General features: G+C 42.2%; 1 protein-coding gene and 1 long non-coding RNA gene across 2 annotated transcripts in view; one reads left to right on the top strand and one right to left on the bottom strand.

Annotated features, from left to right (window-relative positions):
* PCSK1 (proprotein convertase subtilisin/kexin type 1) overlaps positions 1–12903 on the bottom strand; it is a 28247-nt gene extending 15344 nt beyond the window's left edge. Inside the window, exons 1-6 of the mRNA XM_066569840.1 lie at positions 12599–12903; positions 11001–11105; positions 7529–7639; positions 5141–5287; positions 4607–4683; positions 2903–2991 (exon numbers count right to left, since the gene is read on the bottom strand). Coding sequence (XP_066425937.1) covers positions 2903–2991; positions 4607–4683; positions 5141–5287; positions 7529–7639; positions 11001–11105; positions 12599–12781 — 712 coding nt within the window. The 5' untranslated portion in view covers positions 12782–12903. The remainder of the gene's footprint in view (positions 1–2902; positions 2992–4606; positions 4684–5140; positions 5288–7528; positions 7640–11000; positions 11106–12598) is intronic.
* Positions 12904–13269: 366 nt separating this feature from the next.
* Positions 13270–18365, top strand: LOC136569446 (uncharacterized). Its single transcript, XR_010785348.1, has 3 exons — positions 13270–14165; positions 15846–16054; positions 17220–18365. It is a non-coding gene; the product is annotated as an uncharacterized lncRNA (long non-coding RNA).
* The last annotated feature ends 1100 nt before the right edge of the window (positions 18366–19465 follow it).

Here is a 19465-nt window from a genome sequence, read left to right as displayed (position 1 = left end):
CATAAGTCTTTTCCTGACTGGCTGACCTCTTAATACTCCTAATACCTCCGAGATAAAGCTGAGCTTTATTATTTCATATTCATTACTGCTAAAATCAGACAAAGGAGTTAATCCGCTCTGCCACAGCTGCTCCACTATCACTCACAAAGCTGAGAAAAGCACCGAGGTATATCCTGTGCCTCAGGTACTAAAAACACCACTTACCCAGGATTGTCTTAAACTCAGAATGGTTTGATTACTCTTTTTTTTTCTGTCGGCTCAGAATTTCCAGATTCTCTCTTATGCCAAGCAAAGATCTGCCTGTGTGAAAGCGGCTGCAAGCCCCAGGTGAGAGCTTGCAACACAAAATGAGACAGTGGGAATGTGAGGAGTAGTGTGCACATACTTCCCACAGAAAAAGACAGACAAGTCTGCAGATAAATAATGTAATAAGGGGAAAACAGAATGAAACAAAACAAAAACCAGAGAACGCCTAAGAACAACGACTCCACACTGATGAAAACAGCTCAAGGAAAAAAATCACTGCCTTGCCTTCCTGATCGTCAGAAATCCTGATTGCTCAAGTCAACTCAGGGATTTGATGACTGCAGTGATATTCCCCTAAGCAGATTCCAATTACATCCTCTTGCATAAACTCTTTTCTATTCTTGCTCCCATCATCAGTTCCACAAAATCAAAAGCAGGCAAAGCCCAAGGTAATTTCAGACACACATATATGTATCTGCCTGGCAGAAGGGCTATTTTTAGCAACACGCCACTGTGCACAAACTCTCAGCCCAGTCTTTTTTAAAATGGAGCTCCTTAATTTAATTTCCATGGCTGCACCATGGAAATATCATAACACGGTGGTACGGTCAGGTATGCATGAAAATACCCTGATTTATACCGGAGGTGATCGATACACATGTCTCAGCTCTACAAAGACCAAGAGGTGAATGTTAAAGGGCACTGAAAGTGTCACTTTGAAGACTGGCATGAAGAGTATTTTTTCTTCACACAGTGCACAGAAAAGCCCATGGTACTCATAGCCACAAAGTACTGGAGAGGCTATTCAGTGTTGCAGAATAGGGACAGGCATTGATGCGGCTGGAGAGAACACTCAGGATTGTTAAACTCAGTACTTTCACACAAAACAAACAGGAAAATCAATGGAATGTTTTGTTTTACCCCTCAAGGCAAAGTTAAACCAACCTGTGATGCTGAAGGTTGGAGAGCAAGGTATTCCACATTGTCAGGGTTTCTTCCCCTGAAGCAGATATTGCTGACTATCAGAGAGAAGGCACTGGCTGTGGACCACTGGATTTGTCCAAAATGGCAACTGCTACAAGCAAACAGCCACTTAATGAAGTCATCCTGAGCTAATGTCAAGTACAAGTGTGGAATGTGTCATTTCATGGATTGGAAAAAAAAAAAAAAACAAACAAAAAACTAAGGGGAAAACCAGCCTCTGGAGAAATGAATCCTGTAGAACTTGGATCATCAAAAAAGCTTCCAGTGTTTAGCCACTCCAAATTTATCTGAATCTTTTGAAGACTTCTCTTATCTTCCACTACTCTTTGAACATATTTTTCTTAGAGCCCTGTCTGGGTGTTAATCAGTCTGGTCACATCTAACAGCTCACAATTTCTTTCAAGTTTTCCATTCCTCCTCCTCCCCCACCCAAATGTATGTTGCTTGCTGGGTAATGTGGATTGCTGGACTGCTTTTCTTCCTGTTATTTCCCTTTTCTAGATAAATCATCCTGCACAGATCTGTAGTTTGCATTTGCAAATGAGCACAGATCGTATGCAAATAGCTGTGGAAGAACCTCTTCAATAGATGCAAGAGCCTTAAAATATGGGCACAGTGGGAGTTCAGACATCTTTGCAGCTTCATCCATTTTGCCTTCCTTTGAAAATCTGACGTCTTCATATTATGAGTGAGATATTTTATTTAAACAGATCATGACAGCATAATGCATTATGGCAATGGCAAACTGCAAAGCTGACATCCATGACAGCTCAGTGGAGTGACTGGGAGCTGAAGAAACACCACGCTGAAATGGTGGGAACGACAGTTATGGGTGTCAATTGCCACTCGGCATCCCGTTGTTAAAAGGGAAAAAGAGGGAATAATGGAAAAAGGAGGACTGTACAAATAACTTCCTCTGAGCTAAATAACCATTTGCAACTGATACTTGCATCATGATTATTTCATGAACAACTAGCAGATTGAGTCACTGATTAAAAAGCAAAACAACGATATTGATTGGTGGGCAAGAAAGACTTTACTTGTTTTCAAATTTAACTTGTGGTGACAGTAGAGAAGGAAGGTGTTGAAACAAAAAGGACAGCAGTTTGCATGACTTGACTGACATGACCTTTTGAATGTGATTGTGTAAATGGAAACAATATGCTGCAAATATTGATGGGTATAATTTTGTGTACTCCTATTTTCAGTCTACTGAATCCCTCTCCTTCCCTGGATAAATAATAAAAAGTAATTAGTCCTTCATTCCTTAAAAGATACTGTCTAAACTCTAGGTAAATTATAAGTTGTTGCTATTATTGTTGTTATTGTTGTTAATATTATTAATTGTTGTTAATATTCTTAATATTATGATTACTCATTTTATTACTACCATCATCATCATCATCCCAGCTAGATTGTTGCTCTGGTGTTACATATTCTACCTATCTATCTATTCATAACCCAATTCCAGGCTTCATTAAAGAAATCCTGTCATGTACAAATGTCACTCAGCACTGTTGCCAGACAGGATTTTGAAGCTTATAATACTGCAAGATAAATGTTTTCTGAGAATGACCAATCATTCATATTTCAGATTAATGGTATCTGGCAATGCTCAGCATCTGCCTTGTTTCCATTCATATTAGACATCTAATTATTTTTTTCTCCTTACCTCCAACCCTGGAGTTGTAGGCTACTCCAACTCCACATTTTCTGTTGTTGGCTTGCATGGCAATTTCCCCTGCACACCGTGTCCCATGCCTGAATAAATACAGAAAGAATAAAGAACACATCATAACAGCTTTGTTGCATTGTACAGAAAGACTCATCAAGGACCTTGATTTGTTCAAATTCTTCCTTTCAATTAATGCAGTATGCAGTTATTGAAGAGCTTTTGAGTTGTATCTACATGACACAAAAATACTTACTTCTCCTAAGCTTCATTAAATATAATTTTACCTACTTAATGCTCAAAGGAACATTTCCATGAGACGAAAAATGCTTTCTTTAATCTCACTGCAGATATCAGTATTTTAGTAGAGTGAAAAAATGGCATAAAATTATGGAGTTAAAAATTGGTCCTCAGACAGAAATATGATACAAATATTTTTTAATCACACATTTAGATATATCTTTTTTAAATCACAGCATTTATTTAGGATTTCAGAAAGTGAGCCTTTAAAGTGTCCCTGTTTTTTCTTGTAGCAAACTCTTTTCTATGCAATTGGGTTTTTTTCCATGGGTGATTCTAATTCCTCAATACAGAAATCCTTCCCATAAGTCTCAAGGTAAGAGCATTGTATTATGTAATGCTACAGATTGTTATTCAGTGACATGCTTCAATGCTTCTGGACTGAATTCCATTTACTTATTAATAAAGATTAGAGACAATACAGGTAGATTTAAGAGATAATGACATCATAACAAGAGGATAATGGCTACTTTCTCTAAAATAACACTGTAGCAAAGTAGAAATACCATTTTTCAAATGTCTTATTCATGGCTATATTATCCTCAGACTGATCTTTCTTTTTTTCCCTCATGCAATGATTTATGTTGTGAATGCTACGGTATTGTCTGATAGGAAACAGGGAACCAATGCATCAGTTTCTTGCTATCTGTACTGAGTAGTGGCATCCTAATTTGTTTAAAAAATTGACTGTTTTGTGTACCATCTTCTAGGGAGATCCCTCCTATTCTCTTTCTTATGTACAAAATCCATAACTGGACCATGATGGTGAGGGACGTGACCAGTTCTGACAGACCCATCAAGAGACACTTTTTTTTTGTTTTGTTTTGTTTTTTTAATTCCCAGTGCAAAGCAGAGAATTGAAGTAAAAATATACTTTGGGAGGTATCATTCCAGAAACACACTGAGACACAAGAATAGATTATTCCCTTCACCTTGCAAAAATACCTCAGCACCTTACACATGGCATGAAAAAATTCAGGACATCATAGGGACATTACAATTATGAAGTTCTTCATCTAGGAATTTTATCAATGTTGTGAGAATGCTCCTGTAAACTGGAACACAGGAGGCTCCTTCTGAACATCCGATAGTGATTCTTTACACTGAGGGCAACTGAGCACTGCCACAGGTTGCCCAGGGAGGCTGTGGCCTCTCTCTCCTTGGAAATATTCAAAAGCCATCCTGATCATGCTGGGCAGCAGCCTCTAAAGCTCCCTGCTTGAGCAGATGACCTTCAGAAGTCCCTTCCAAGCTCAACCATGCAGTGATTCTGTTACACAAATTCTTCCTCTTATAAAATAATTGCCACAGAAATTACATAGAAATTTCTCCGCTTGTGTCTTCTAACACACAAACTAACACTGTAATGTTTTGTTCTCTTGAGACAGCTGTGAAGCTACTCACTTGTTTTCATTTGTTGGGTCATATCTAGGGAAGGGATCATGATCATTGTCGTTGAAATCATAGCTTGCCTTTGGGTCCTACATGTTAAAAAAAAGCAGAATTAATTCAGACAACTAGGAAAGGCATTTCTAAATTGCTAAAAAAAATGGGTTCTAGAGTCTGTATTTATTTACTTGATGTGCCTCATATTGGCAGCAATCAAGCTGGTAGAATTTGATGGCCATTAACAATTCCATAACTTTTTCATGGAGCTTTAATAATTTATCATTAAACCACTACATACAAATGTGTCTGGGAATTAAATCTACTGCAGGAAAAACAAAACAACAAAATACCCACCCCACTACCATTGCTAAGTGACATTCAGCCTCCTGTGACACAGACCAGGCTCCAAATCATGCCTAAGGCAAGTATTTCAGTCTCTGTACTGCAGGAGCTGACTTACAGAACAGACAATGAGCTGGGGAAGAGTGTCTGTTTATCCAATTTACAACTGGTTAATCTATTCCACAGCATTCTAATGCTCAAACTCACATAGTTAGCATAGATGTCAGTGTGATTCCACTCCAATCCATCGTCCAGGACTGTGATAACAACTCCCTTGCCTGTGAATCCTTTCTGCCACACAGGAATAACATGGAGATCCAGTTTGGGCAGGGATGGAGTAATTCTTGTATCTTGCTGTGGGACAGAATGGATTCAAATATATCAACATTTTATCCATTTATATCACCAAACAGATCCAAAGTCGTATTCTAAAGATGCTGTAAACAATCTCAAGCCAGAACTTCGCTCAAATTTTGCAAATACAAACCAAAAATTAATTTCATCAAATACTTGTGGGACTGAAAGATTTACCCCACTTCTCGAATATCCCTGAAGACCACTCCAGAACAAAAAAACACCTTGTATTTTTGATAAGTAGGCAGCAGAAACTGAAAGGAGTGGTGGGGATGCACTGATGGACCTTGGAACACTGAGTTAATAATCAGACCTGCTAATGTTTGTTCTTTCCATTTGATGAGGAGCCAAGACAGTGCCCGCAGTGCAATGAGCTGGATTTCCTCCAAGTGTATTTTCTCCTTGGATGTTAAAGTTAGCCAGAGCAAAATAATTAATGGGTAAAACAATTAAGGTAGTCGTTTGGTTGGGAACAACTGTGCTGAATCACAATTTTCTCTTTACTACCCTCATTGGTGTTCCTGTGGTAAATCAGCTGGAAGTATGAATCATGTATAGCCTTCTCTTCTGCAGCAAGCTTTTTGAAGAGTATCTCCTGAGTGGGTCATTTTCCCCCTCTAATGCTAAAGGAGCAGTACATATGTCTAATTTAGAAAACATGCTTACAGCCACCAAACAAGCAGAGATGTAAAAATAAGCACTTTCTTTCTGTTTCTCTGTGCACAATTACGTTGGCTGATGGCAGGTTTTCTGTATGTCTTTGTTTCCAAAGAAATACTGAATAAAATGCAAGGTTTAGGAAAAGAAATTTGTTATGGGGATGAAATTTCTTTCATATTTTGCTATCTGTACCTGACTGCGTCCATTCAGGAAATTATTTGAGATTTCAAGCTCTGTTCTCTTGAATCCATCAAATAATATTTTTTTCCTGGTGATGTGTGAAGGTACACAGGATAGAGCTAAAACTGTTGCCATCAAGTCAAAACATAAGGTAATAGTCAGTTATACACTACAAGGCAAGGAATATATTTTTGAAGAAAATGTCTAACACTTTTATGCATTTAATCAGAGAAATTCAATGTTCATTGCAAACAAGGATAAACAGTATGTTTTTGTTTCTCATGTGTGAAAACTAGAGGGAAAAATAGTGAAAACCATAAATAGGTGGGAAAAGGAACTAAATCTCCTGGAGAGCAGAACATTGCCAGGATTTTTTTCCCCTGACTGCTTTTATGAATCATGTGTGTGTTTGTGTATTTGTCTAATATACACATCTTGGAAATGTCCTGCTTTTTTGGTTACAGGCAAGGAAGCAAACAGACATTCTGGATTAAAGAAAAGCTAAATTCTTTCAGATAACAATATTTTTTCTGTTCAAAAGATGTCTGCAGGAATCTTCATGGAAATATTTTATGCTATGTGGTTTATAATTCATCTTCCCTAGCTCAAAAGAAGGAAAGTAGCCTAGATTTTGGTATTATTTCTCTAAGATGAACTGAGGAAAAGTATTTCCAGCCACTCAGGCCCCATTTGTGCTTGACCTTTCTCTCTGATTTGTTATACCCACCTTTAATCCCATCTCTATTCTGAGTAAAAGCAATGAATCCTAGACTGAAGGTACAGCTAGGTGCACAATGGAAACACAGGCTCTTGGAAGAAACCATGTAAAATCTAAATGATCAACTGTATTTCTCAATTGACACATGCAGACAGAAGCTGTGGAGCTCAGGAAATTTTTTTTCCCTGAGGTTTTGAGCAGGTGAGCAAGATTTAGAGACCCTCTAACATATAAATCCTAGTCCATATAGCTGAAGGTGCTTGTCACATGCATGCAGATGCTTTTGTTTTCATCTAGTATATGTATTCTGCACTACCAATTTTAATAAAGAAATAGATGGCCAGCTTCAGATATGGTAATGGACTCTTACACAAAAAACCACAAATATTTTAAAATTATCATTAAAGTGGTTTTTAACTGCTTACAATTTGTGATATCATCCCCCTCCCCCATAGTAAATAGCAGCTGGATTGGCATCTAGAAACTCTGTAGAAGTGATATTCCACAGAAGAGAGAAGGTTGTCTGAAAATGCTGTTTACAGAGATCACTCATTTTTGCAGTACATGCTAACGAAAGGGACCCTTCATTTATTCCCCTCGGTGCAGTCACTCTGATACTGGTAAAATAATGCAGCTGGTGGCACTACCACCTTCTCCAGCTCCACAGGGCAACAAATTCTTACCAGATACCACTGCTGATTCCACATAGGGTCGTTGAAAAGGCTCTCTGCTGAGTCTCTCACGGCGGCACGCTTAGTTCGCTTTTTTTCATACTGCTGCTCTGCCCATGACACCTGCAAGTATTTGTAAAAATATGATAGTAAAAATATGATAAATTAACCTCTTCAGTTTGGGACTTTCTTAACCTGGAGTATAAAGGCTTTCGTCACACAGAGAGATTTTGGTGCCTAAAGAAAAGTGAGCAGCATTCAGTACAGAGAAGAGGATTATTTAAACTGTAGTGCAGTGAGATTTAGGGGAGAGAACTTGGTGAAATCACAATACTGTAGAATCAATTCACAGAAAATCATTAAATACAAGTTAACAAGGAATTCATGTGAGTGACACAAGACAGGTTTTTACATCAAATAAAACTGATTAGTATGGCTAGAAGGTCATCTAAACAACGGTGCTTACTGAAACAAGGAATACCACGGGCCTGCTTCTTTCTCCTACTTATCATTTATTCACTCTCTGTTGGGAGTGAAAAGGCAAGAAGAAAGATTGTCTCTGGCTTTAGTCTAGCAATAATGATGATGCTGTTACTCACAGACCAGCTGGACCTCCAAGTCTCCTTCCTAGTGGTGTTTTGAAAAGTGGTCAATTAGCAAGCTATGAATATTGGACTAACTTCATCACCAGCATAATTCCACTTAAGGCAACTGAAAGCCAAAATGCTTCAGTGTGCTTTGGTAAAGCTTCAAACGAGTTGCACAGCCTTTGTGCACAGACACAGCAGTCTCTAAGGCACTAGGTTGTATTTTAAATGTGTACTGCCCTTGAATGCATTACTGAACCCAGTTCAGATGAAATCCTGATGATGATGATGCCTCTCTCTGTGCTGTGTGCTCTTTTTGGAAAGGGAATAAAACATTATTAGTTGGTCCTTGTGTGATCACTCTGACGCAGATATGGTTGGTCCTTTTCATCCCAAATTCCAAGCAGGCAAAGAAAACTCAAGTTCAGTAAGATTGCCAAGATCCTGTGACAAGCCTCTTATGGAGGGTGCCTTGGATCTAATCTTTTACTTTCAAGCTCTGAATAGATTCTGTTCCTTTTATCTCCTGTCATTGAGCAGCTTTATGATCCTGACATCTATCACCATATATGAGATAATAGTGACTCAGAAGTTATGATTAAGAAGTATGATTTGATTAAAATGCAATTTTGTAATGAAAGCCTAATGAAAATTCACTACAAGAACATAACTCCTCTAAAATGGTATCTGCATTAGGCATGTTTATGATTCTCTTTGCTATATATTTAGTCCTAAACCCCCTACAAACCTTGGTCATAGAGGATGAATATACCCATGCAAGTGTGGGTATTTTAAACTGCTCTATTGATATCTCTGGCCATACATACTTGTGCACACATTGGAGTAATTACCTCTATCTCTCTTCCCTGCCCACAGCAAAGCTTGACCTCTTCACCACCCAACAGTAATTAGCAGTTGACAACTTCCACACTTGTTATTTCTTTTCACGGGGAGCAAGTGCACTGAAGGGAAATGAGCTGAAACTCCCGAGCACATATGTCAGGCAAACAAGCAAAACATTTGTCACTCAGCAGCTGGGTGAGGTTCCAACCATCCTTCTCCAGCAAAACCTGAAGGCCCCATGCCAAATCTCCAATCACTGATACATAAAGCAGTAAAAAAAATTCTCAATTCAAATCTACTTGCAAGAAAGTAGATTTGGAAACTAGCGCAAATATAGAAGAAGGTAGGTAACCAGATAATTATATCCCTTCAATTCACAGCCTTTATCTGTTTTACAACAAACACTATAGAAAGCATATAAATATTCAGATTAGAGCCAAGTTTTACCACAACTTTCACACTTAACATACTGTAAAATTCATGAAGGCATTATACAAACAAAAACAGGATTCCCTTTTCTCTCTTTTTTTAAAGGTTGAATCTAAATCTTTTTAAGTAGGCTGCTGCTGAACAAGAGCAGCTCCTCAGTGCAAAGGTCCCTGTGTAACTACACAGCATTACATGATTGCTTTGTGTTTATACACTTACATAATGCATAATTACATCTCATTTATCCACGGAATTAATTTGCATACTGGATGGTAAATAAAAAGGGAAATTGGAGTAAATTTAGCAAATCACCTGCAGCAGTTTGAATCCAAGGAATGCAAGGATGCAATAATGTCTGAGCAATATGACACAATCACTTCCATTCTGCTACAATTTTAGGACATGATGCATTGAACACTCTCATTCTTCCCTGTGTAACAGATTAATTTGATGCAGTAAGCCCAAAAAAGAGAGAGACTGCACCCAAAACTCTGGTCCTGAACACTGTATTACAATGGCATGAAACATGTGGTCATATAGGCATAAATTAGTTTAGACTGAATCTGCAGGTTTGAACATCCCAAATTTAGGATTATTTCAGCTTTAACTGTTAGACCCATTCCTGCTTGCAAGGAAATAGATGAGATTGTACACTTGTGAAAAAAAAAGCAGGCAAAACAAACATCCTGTCTTGCCACACAGAATATTTCCTCCTAGTTGACATTTGCATCTGAAACCTCCAGATAGAAGATTACTCATTCTGCAGTGATTTGTCCTTATATGATAATTTGCTGGTTTTGACAACTAGGTTACTTCATGGTTTGGACAGCTCATATTGTCACAATGATTGTTGCAACAATGCTGATCTTAAAATCAAGTGTTGTTGTTGTGACATTTCCCAGAAAATAGTTTGTAAGAGAGGCTGACAGCTTTCTGGTCTGCTCTTTAAATTTGTCATGCACCTCAGTTTTTCATTATGGTTGCAAACAGAAATGCTTCTCTCCGAAATAAAGCCGGACAAACGAGGGGTCTGCTTCACCAGTGGGTTGTACCTTAGACCCCTCTCCAGAGAACAGTTTGCCTGTTCTCTGATTGCAGTGGCAGATCATTGTAACAAAAGAATGCAAGTCTGGAATGTGTGATGGATCTTTTGAAAAGGGATTTTAGCTTGTTGTAGAAGCCAATCCAGCAGAACATCAGCCCTTTATCCCTGCTTCTCTTTTTTTTTTACTTAATATTCAGTCACTTTAAATCAAACCTAATTCACATGGTAATTGCACAGACGTGGCCTAATTAAACTTAATGCATCTATGGATTTTTACTTTGAATCCACCCCCTTGGTTCTCTGTTCACATTTTCTTCAGTGGCACATCAACATCTGAAATTCCGGTGCTGCACATCTTAGATCTTAATTTGGAAAGCTCTTGTAAAATATGTGGTAAGGGAGGGTCAGACTCTGCCTGTGAATGACAGAATAGTTAAGTATTATTCAGCAGGAGGATGGATGGCTGAATATATTAGACTTGCAAAATGAGGAAGGCCTGCCTATGACCTCTTTACGAAGCTAGCGGTAAGGAGACAGAATTTTAAAAAAAATTTTAAAAAAGAATAAATTTAACACTTACCCGCTCATCATCAGAAAGTCTCTTAGTGATATGAATAGCACTTCTTCGGGACCGTCTTGGGTGACTCTTATGCCTGAATAAGTAGTGGTTTTTCAGTGATCCAATCTGTAAGACACAGACATGCTCTAATTATCAGGCAGTATTTCCCCACTGTGAGCAAGTACCAACAATCAAAACCTGAAAGAGTTCACGCTGCCTTAAAGACAAAAGAGCAAGAAGCTAGCCTGTAGGTATTTTTAATCCAAACAAGGAAACACTCTTCCAGTAACAAGTGCTTCTCTCAGTCTGTGTGCTGCTAGAAGAAGCCGGGGGAGTAATTTCATTTGGGCCACTCAAGTGCAGTCATTACAGCTGCAGGACTCAAGTTACACAGCGCTTGCACTAATGACCACTACACTCACGGACTCACCTCGGCAAGGCTACATCACTAGTTTCATCTGCTTTTCCTGCGTTTCAGCTGCACAGGTGTGAAAAGCTTTGCATGGCTTCAGACACCTCACTGCGGGGCTGGGTTGTTCAGGCACCCACTGTAGCAGCATTTTCACTCGCTCAGCAGCCACCCGGCCACCGGGCAAGCCATGACCACCCCGCTAGCTTTGAATACCCCACTCTGCTAAGGACGGGCTCTTTGACAGCTGTGGGGGCAAATGTGCCGACTACAAGGGCAGCAGGACCAAACCCACACAGGTGCCATCACGCGTAGGTGGGATACAATTTCGCGTAGCTGGGATCACACCTAAGGGATTTGGGAGTGCGTTGAACGCGGCCGTGCCCTAAAGCGGGGCTGGGCAGGCGGCCAGAGGGGGCTGGCAGCCCCCGGGCAGCATCGGGGACACGGAGGGGGGCTGGCCGCGACCCCGACCACGGCGCCGGGCCGGGGACAGCAGGGTCCCAGCGCGGGGGGACGCCGTGCCCGGCACAGGACCCTCGCCGGGAGGTGAGGCGAAGCTGCTCCCTCACGGCGGTTACTCATCCCTGACAACGCTGACGTCACGGCATCCCAAAAAAGCGCCCGAGGGATGGCTGGAGAGAAGCCCCGCGATGGCGATGGAGCCGGCGGGGCGGAGGCGGAGCGGGGTCGCAGCCGACACCGCCCGCGCCTTCCTCCTCTTGCCCGAACTGCCGGGGGAGAGCCCTGCCCGGTGCCCTGTGGCACTGCGGGGTGCACGGCCGGTCTCGTCAGGAGGAGCGGGGTGCCCTGGCTGACTCTGTCCGGTCTCCTCAGGGAGAGCCCGCTGCCCTGCCCGGACCCCTCCAGGGAGAGCCGGACCCTGCCCAGTCCCGCCCGACCCTGCCCAGTCCCGCCAAGGAGAGCGGGAGCGCCCTGCCCGCTCCCGTCAAGGAGAGCCGGAGGTCCCCGCCCGCTCCTCTGAGGAAGAGCCGAGTCGCTCTGCCCCGTCCCCTCCGAGAGAGCCGTCCCTGGCCGGCCCCCGGACCCTGGGAGGCTGCGGTGGGAGACCGGGAGCTTTAAACTCCCCGGAGCCCCGCGGGCGGCAGCCGGGCGCAAGTTTGAGGGAGCGGGGAGGGAATGATGCTCGCGGGATGGGAAAGGAGCCCCGTCGCGGAGCGTCCTGCGGGTGTCCCCCGCCCGGCCGTACCTGCCCCACCAGGTCGTAGTCCAGCTCGTCCGCGATGGCTCTGGCAGCGTCGGGGCCGGCCGGGATCTCCGCTGCCCACTCGTTGAGGAAGAGCCGCCCGGCGCTGCCTCCTCGGGGCAGGGAGTAGGCTGCCAGGAGCACGGCCAGGGCCGCGCACCGGCCGGCCCAGCGCCGCCCGGGCATGGCCGCGGGACGCGGGATGCGGGATGAGGGATGCGGGATGCGGGATGCGGCGCCGCGTTGCTACGCGATAGCGCGGAGCGGAGCCCTGCCTGCCTGCCTGCCGGCGCGGCTGCCCGAGGCACACAGACCCTCCGGAGCCGGAATGGAAATGAGTGTTTACACGTCAAAACGACGACAGCCATCCTGACGTCAAGTGTACCTGGCCCCCGGGCCGGGGGGGGTGATTCCCGGGGGGGCGCGGAAGGGAACGGGATGGAGGCGGGGGCGCGGGGGCGAAGCCCGGCGGGCCCCGGGGCACGGGAGGGGGATGGCGGGGGTGGCAGCGGCTCGGCGGGACGGGGGATGCGGGGTCTGGTCCGCGAGGGTCGGTCCGTGCCGGTGCGCGATCGTTTCCATTATCGCAGGTGATCGGTGAGACCGAGCCGAGCCGAGGTGAGGCAGGAGCGCGGACCCGCCCGCCCCTCGCACCCATCCCGTCGCGGGTGGGTTTTCTGCCCCCTCTCGCCTCGGTGCGAGGGCAGAGCGAGGTGAATTTGGCATTTTTTTGACCAATTGGGCTCCTAACCCGGGACCCACCGGGCGGCACAGCGCGATTTCCGCGCATTGTCCCCCGACACCTCTGGCACACCACAGACGTGCTGCATTAATGGGCACCCTGCCCACCCCGGTGATGGTGGGCAAATATGTTTATCCTCGAATAAAGTTATTAATTTTGTACAATTTCTCGTTTAAGAATAATTTCAATTTTTTTTTCTTTTAATCGCATCCAGTGGTCTGCATGTTGCACTTTTTTAGCAATTACTTTAATTTGTTAAACAGTTATTTACACATTTTCATTTTGCATCTGCATTTCCCCAGCCCCTTCAGTTTTATTTAACATTCCCTCTACCTTTTCATTGTCTTTTCACCTGCTAGAAAATGCTTCTAAAACTTTCCCGATGTTCTCTAAATGCCCTTTCCCTCTGAAACTGAACCTTTTAGCATCTTCACTTTATGGTGCACTGTATTTCATGTCTTGATTCTTCCAACTTTTTAATTGTAAATTTCAGCAAGCTGGTTTTAGATCTGTGCTCCAATACTGTGCTTCCTTCCATTTATTATGGAGTGACAGATACGCCTGCCTTGCTCTTTACTGGCTTCTAAAATGGGAAAATAACCAAAACATAAATATGAAACAATGAGGAGAGGAAAATATTTTAAAAGATCATTGCTTCAGTGTCTGACATCTCATTCCCAGGCATCACCACGAGAGTGGATATGGTTCTGGCCAACTCCATGGACCCACAGGGATCAGGGGGCTGCAATCACTGCCACTGCTCTGACAGCTGTAAGAGTAGGAGCCTCAAAAAACAGGAATATGAATGGATCCCGAGAGGGAGAAGAGGTGAGTGTGTAGTGAGTATACTAGAAATGCCAAGAGAATATCAATAAATATTGATATAGAATAGGACACTGATAAAATGGCACTGGAACACCATCCTCTTGCTCACCCACGTTTGCTTTCTGCAACGTGGTGTAACAACAGGTCAAGGTTCACCAAAGCCAAGGCAGCAACCAGGGCACGTGGTTCCCATTCATTTTAATTTATTTTATTCTCTGCATGGTTTTCTCAGTGCTCACTGCCAAAAATATAATTTCTTCACTTTCCTGGACAGATGCCTTAAAGATCCCTCTGTTCCATTTTTAGAGTTGTTTCTGAGGCTTTATTTAAATGTGGCCACCTCGCCAAGCAATTTCTGATTCCATGTGGGTTTTTCCTGTATGAGTGTTACCACCAGTGGTAACACAAACTGCTTTTTTACCTCTCATTCCTCATCACTGACCCTGCAAACTGGCATGGCTTCTTTGCTGCATTTTGTGTTAAGGAACTCTGCAGAAATATTGCCTCCATACAGAAATTGAATCAGAGTTGCATGTACATATAATGACAATTTATATCCTCAAGTCTTTAAGTAGTAGTTAGAATATCTACATCCACAGGAGTGTTTTGAAAGTCTAGGCACTCTTTTCTAAATGATAAATTCATTCACATGTGTTTGGTTTTTAAGAAATCCTTCCATGCAGGATGGTGGGCTGTGTACAGAGTTCTGAATTGTGCTGGAGAAGGAGCCTGTGCCACATGGACTTGGTTATGTCATTCATTCAGGAAAGATGCTGTCCAATGCACTAAATTCCCATCTAATAATAGCACAATAAATAGGAACAGCTTGCTCAGCAGCATCAGGTGGAGTCAAAGATAATTGTTTTATGCTTCATAAACAATTTAGGCTTGTTGTTTATCAGTGAAATATTTATTTAGTCCCTACTGCACCCAGTGTTATTCTATCTGAGTGTAAGATCTGAAACAAGGTTGATTATGAAAATTTATTTCTTCTTTTTAACATGGAATTCAAGGTAGATCTGCTTCCAGGGGATCCACATCCCAATAAAAACCTGGTGCAGATTTTTTTTTTTTTTTTAATGTGGGAATCATTACAATCCCCAAACAAAAATATACCCTTGTAGACCTAGTGCAAAATATTCCTTGCACATAGGTAAGATATCCACCAATACAGCATGGAACACTGAGGATGAAATCCTAAGTTACAAGGGCCAGGAGTTTACCTGAGTGGGGTTTTCTCCCTTATTGTCAAAAGGCATGCAAGTATTTGAGGCTGTATCTGTGTTTTTGTACTCACATTTCTGATCCTCCAAAGACTTGTCCATGAAAAAGGGAGACAGGCTGGTTTTGAAATGCCAGGTACTCACACACAGCACCCCCTTTCCTTGCTTGTTAGTAGACATAACTTATTTAAACCTGGTAATCCTTATTCAAAGTTCAAGTCCATAATCTGGAGCCCAGCTCTCTGCTGGCTGCCATGGCACCTCTCCAGACATCTGTTCCTGGTGTGGGGAACATCACTCTCTGCAGCTGGTGAAGCCCTGTGGCTTCACCACGTCCACACTGATGTCCAACAAACCCATCCCTTTAGTCAGAACTGTGCAACGGGGAAAGCTGGAGGAGTTCAGGAGCTTCAGCAGCTCCGAATAGTGGCCAGAGCTCTGTGAAATTTGTCTGTTACAGGGTGAGAAGCACAGGCATGAAACTCTGCAAGCTGTGAATTGAGAAATCTGTCACAGAAATGAAAATACCCCAGGAAGGGATAAAGTGAGAAAGATGCATTTCTTCTTCTTCTTTGTGCACCTTGTAGAAGAGGAGCAACTGTCTTGCTGAGGCAATGAAGGAAAGAGCAGAGATAAACAGGAGCAGGACATAAGGAAAACCAAAGGCAGGTAAAAGCACCATGTTTATCTGCAGAAAATTCAAAGGGGTTCAGGAGGATGCCACTGTTTTATCATCTTGCTTTGTTGCAAGTATATTTTGGATGAAGAAAGGTATTATGTAATGACATTTCCTTTTAGATAGTGACAATGTAAAAGCCAGACAGGAGATTCATCTCTGATGTCATATCTTGATCAGCCCATTTGATTTTGCAAGATCAAGCCAAGCATATTTTGTCTACCCACAGAGCTTGCTTTCAATATGTAGGCTGAATTTGGGTTAAAATACTGGTATTTCTTGATGGGTAAACAACAAACCCTCTCTGTGTGAAACCAAAATAGGTGTGTTTAGGGAGCAGGAGGAGCAAATCCTTAACATGTTACTGAGTCCCTGCAAACGCTGCTGGGTTGACAGGGAGAGATAAAACCAGGTCTTGACTCTTCTACCACCACAGACAACTGAAGCAGAGATTTTTTCTGTCCACTGCAAGCCTTGCTGTGACAGGAAGAGTGATGCAGAGACAGAGACTCATGCTGGGGGGGACAGATCAAAGCACAGGGATCAACATTCAGCCCAGTCCTAGACTAAGGAATTTTGGCTGCTGGGTATCACCAGCCTTCACCTCTTAAGGGTGGCCCTCCAGCTGTTCAGCCACCTTTCTTCTCTTATTTTTCCTGCAAGTGCATTCACCCAGGAGAAAATAATTTGAAATCTCGTCAAAAATCTGTTATATAAAGGGACCATTGGCATTTCTGCCTGTGCCTCATTCCAAAATCTTCCTGGTTTTAAAACCACAAGGCCAGTAGGTCTTACACAGCTGTTGGGAGCTAAATGTTTTTTACCAACACAAAACTTCAGCCTGTGATGTATAAAATCAACCAGGAGTTGATATTATTTTACTGTTTCTATTTGGAGGGTCCAATTTGAGGATGTTAACGCCATTCAAATGGGAATTTGTATTATATGTAGCTTTAATTTGCAAAGTCAGAGCACCACATTTTAAAACAAGAGTAGCTGGAAATGCAGTTTGATGCCTGAAGTGCTTGTGGTGGCTGCTGCAGTTTTAATTAGTTAAATACTAAAAAGGGCTGTGCTGCTTGTATTTAATTTGGCTGTGGACCGAAGAACACTCTTGAAACCCACTCTTTTACAGTAACACTATTTCTTTTTCTGCAGGAGCCAGCATTACAAAGCCATTGGAGGATGGCATAAAAGAGGCCATATGTGCAGGCAATCACAGAGGATAAGGGGGAACACCTGTTTTTCCATCAATTACAGCCTGTGAGCTCGCGGGGCATATTTATTCTGGGGGCATTACATTTGCTTGGGTAATAGCCCATGACACATTTCCAGTTTTACAGCAGACAAGCCCTGGGAAGGAGCTAATCATGTCTGTACAAATGAAACACAAACATGCCCTCCTGGCCATACACGTGGTTGAACAGGGGCCCCAGTGACACCAGGAGCCACCCGGGGCCAGCAGGAAGCATTTGGGGAACAACCTGGATGGGTCTGTTTGCTCTACAAAGCCAACCCGAGCAAAAAAGCCCTAGGAAAAGGCATAGGTGGGACTGCAGGAGAGGTGGATGCCCTCAGGGAAATGGTAATAATCTCCCTATTTGGTAAGGACAAAGTCCAACTCAAGTGTTTTACTGATGGCAATAGAAAGAGGTATTACTGGGGCTTGTAATTTTTTTTTTTTTAATCGTGATAGAAGTGAACAAAGAAAGGAAATATTTTAAGGAAAAGTTTTATTTTTATTTTTAGTTTTAATTTTTTTATTTATTTTATTTTTATTTTATTTATTTTATTTTAATTTTATTTTAAAGGAAATATTTTGAAGAAACATTTTATCACCTGTACCTGCAAACCTGATGTCTTAAATTTCTTCATACATGTGTTACATTAGTAATAATATTTTATTCATGGTAATGATTTTATTCTACTTGCTTTCAAGATCTTCAATAAATCCCTATAGAAGGATGAATATATTCACAAATCTGTTGTTGATTTATTTTAATAACAGCGTAATTAATATTTAGCCTTGTTGAAAACATTTCTGAGATTTCAAAATTACTGTTTTAGTTACATGTTTATTTTTTAAGGGGGTGGTTTTGTATGAGTATTTTTAGAAGACTAAGTACATTGATTAATTATTTTAAATGGCTCTTATGCTGTGTTCTTCCTCCTCATGTTCCATTTCAAGTAGGATGAAACAGAAAGGACCGGAAAGAACAAAGAGCATGAATACATGAGAGAAGAGAAAAAATACATGGAAAAATGGATTAAACCCCATTCAGAGCTATATAAAAACCTACATTTAAAAAATATCTTGTCCTTTTCTCTCTCTCTTTCTTTTTTTTTTAAGTACTGAGTGGGTAAAAAAAAAATATTATTTTAGGTTAAAATTTCAGGAAAGCTTTCTTGTTGAGGAAAGCTTTCTTGTTTTCTTTCAGGAAAGCTAGTCCTGCTGAAGAAAAATGGGAGAAACTAAATTGCCAGTGCTCCTTACCAAAGCCAGTACTGGGTCTCTAATATACACACACAAGAGGAAAGAATCACAGAACAGAACAGGGTGACCAATGTTGGAAAAGACCCTTAAGTCCAGCCCAGCTCTGCCAAGCCCACCACTCAGCTACATCCCTAAACTTGCTTAAAATTGGTCTAATTCCTTCATAGAGCATAAAATTCCTCTCCTCATCATCCCACCGCTTAAAGGACTTAACTTTGACTTGTATAATCCCAATGAGGAATAAGTCTAAGCATCCTTACACTGAAATTAAAACATCCCCATCTTGGTTTGGCCAATACAGCGTCAGGCTGCAGATAAGCCAGGCCTGTGCCTGGGTTTTGCTGCTCCTTGGGGCAGTATCTCAAATGTCTGTGCTACACAGCCTGTCGTGCTGGGTGACACGTGGCCACACATCTTGATTTTGGGTGCTTTCTGATGCTTTTGGATGCTTCCAAGGGCTGCCTGTTTACCTTCATCTAATAACTCAAGTGCTGCTTTCCATCAAATTATTACAATCTGGTTTCAAAGGTGCAAGAGTTTGGGCTACTGAGGTACCAGCGAGAGCTGGAAAATATTTCTTTAAATATTCTTTGAGTCCAGGTATAGCTGCGATAAACCAATGGCATTTCAAAGTAAATCACTCAGCCCCATCCAAAACTGATAAACACACAAAACCAGTCCTTCTGTTTGTGTGTCATGAATGTGGTTGGAAGCATTTTTACCAATTCTGTGGCAGCCAAAGCAAACACAATTTTTAAGGGTAGGGTATGCATTTTAGAAAATCCTTCAAAGATGCAGCAGCAAATTCAGAGGTTTTCCACAGTGCATGGTCATACACACCTCCATCCAACTCTGTCCCATGGAAGGTTCATCCAGGACCTCCAGGTTCCACTGTCTCCTCAACAGAGAC

The sequence above is a fragment of the Molothrus aeneus genome, chromosome Z (genome assembly GCF_037042795.1).
Source record: "Molothrus aeneus isolate 106 chromosome Z, BPBGC_Maene_1.0, whole genome shotgun sequence".
NCBI classification, from domain to species: domain Eukaryota; kingdom Metazoa; phylum Chordata; class Aves; order Passeriformes; family Icteridae; genus Molothrus; species Molothrus aeneus.
This window is presented reverse-complemented; position numbering and strand designations above follow the sequence as displayed.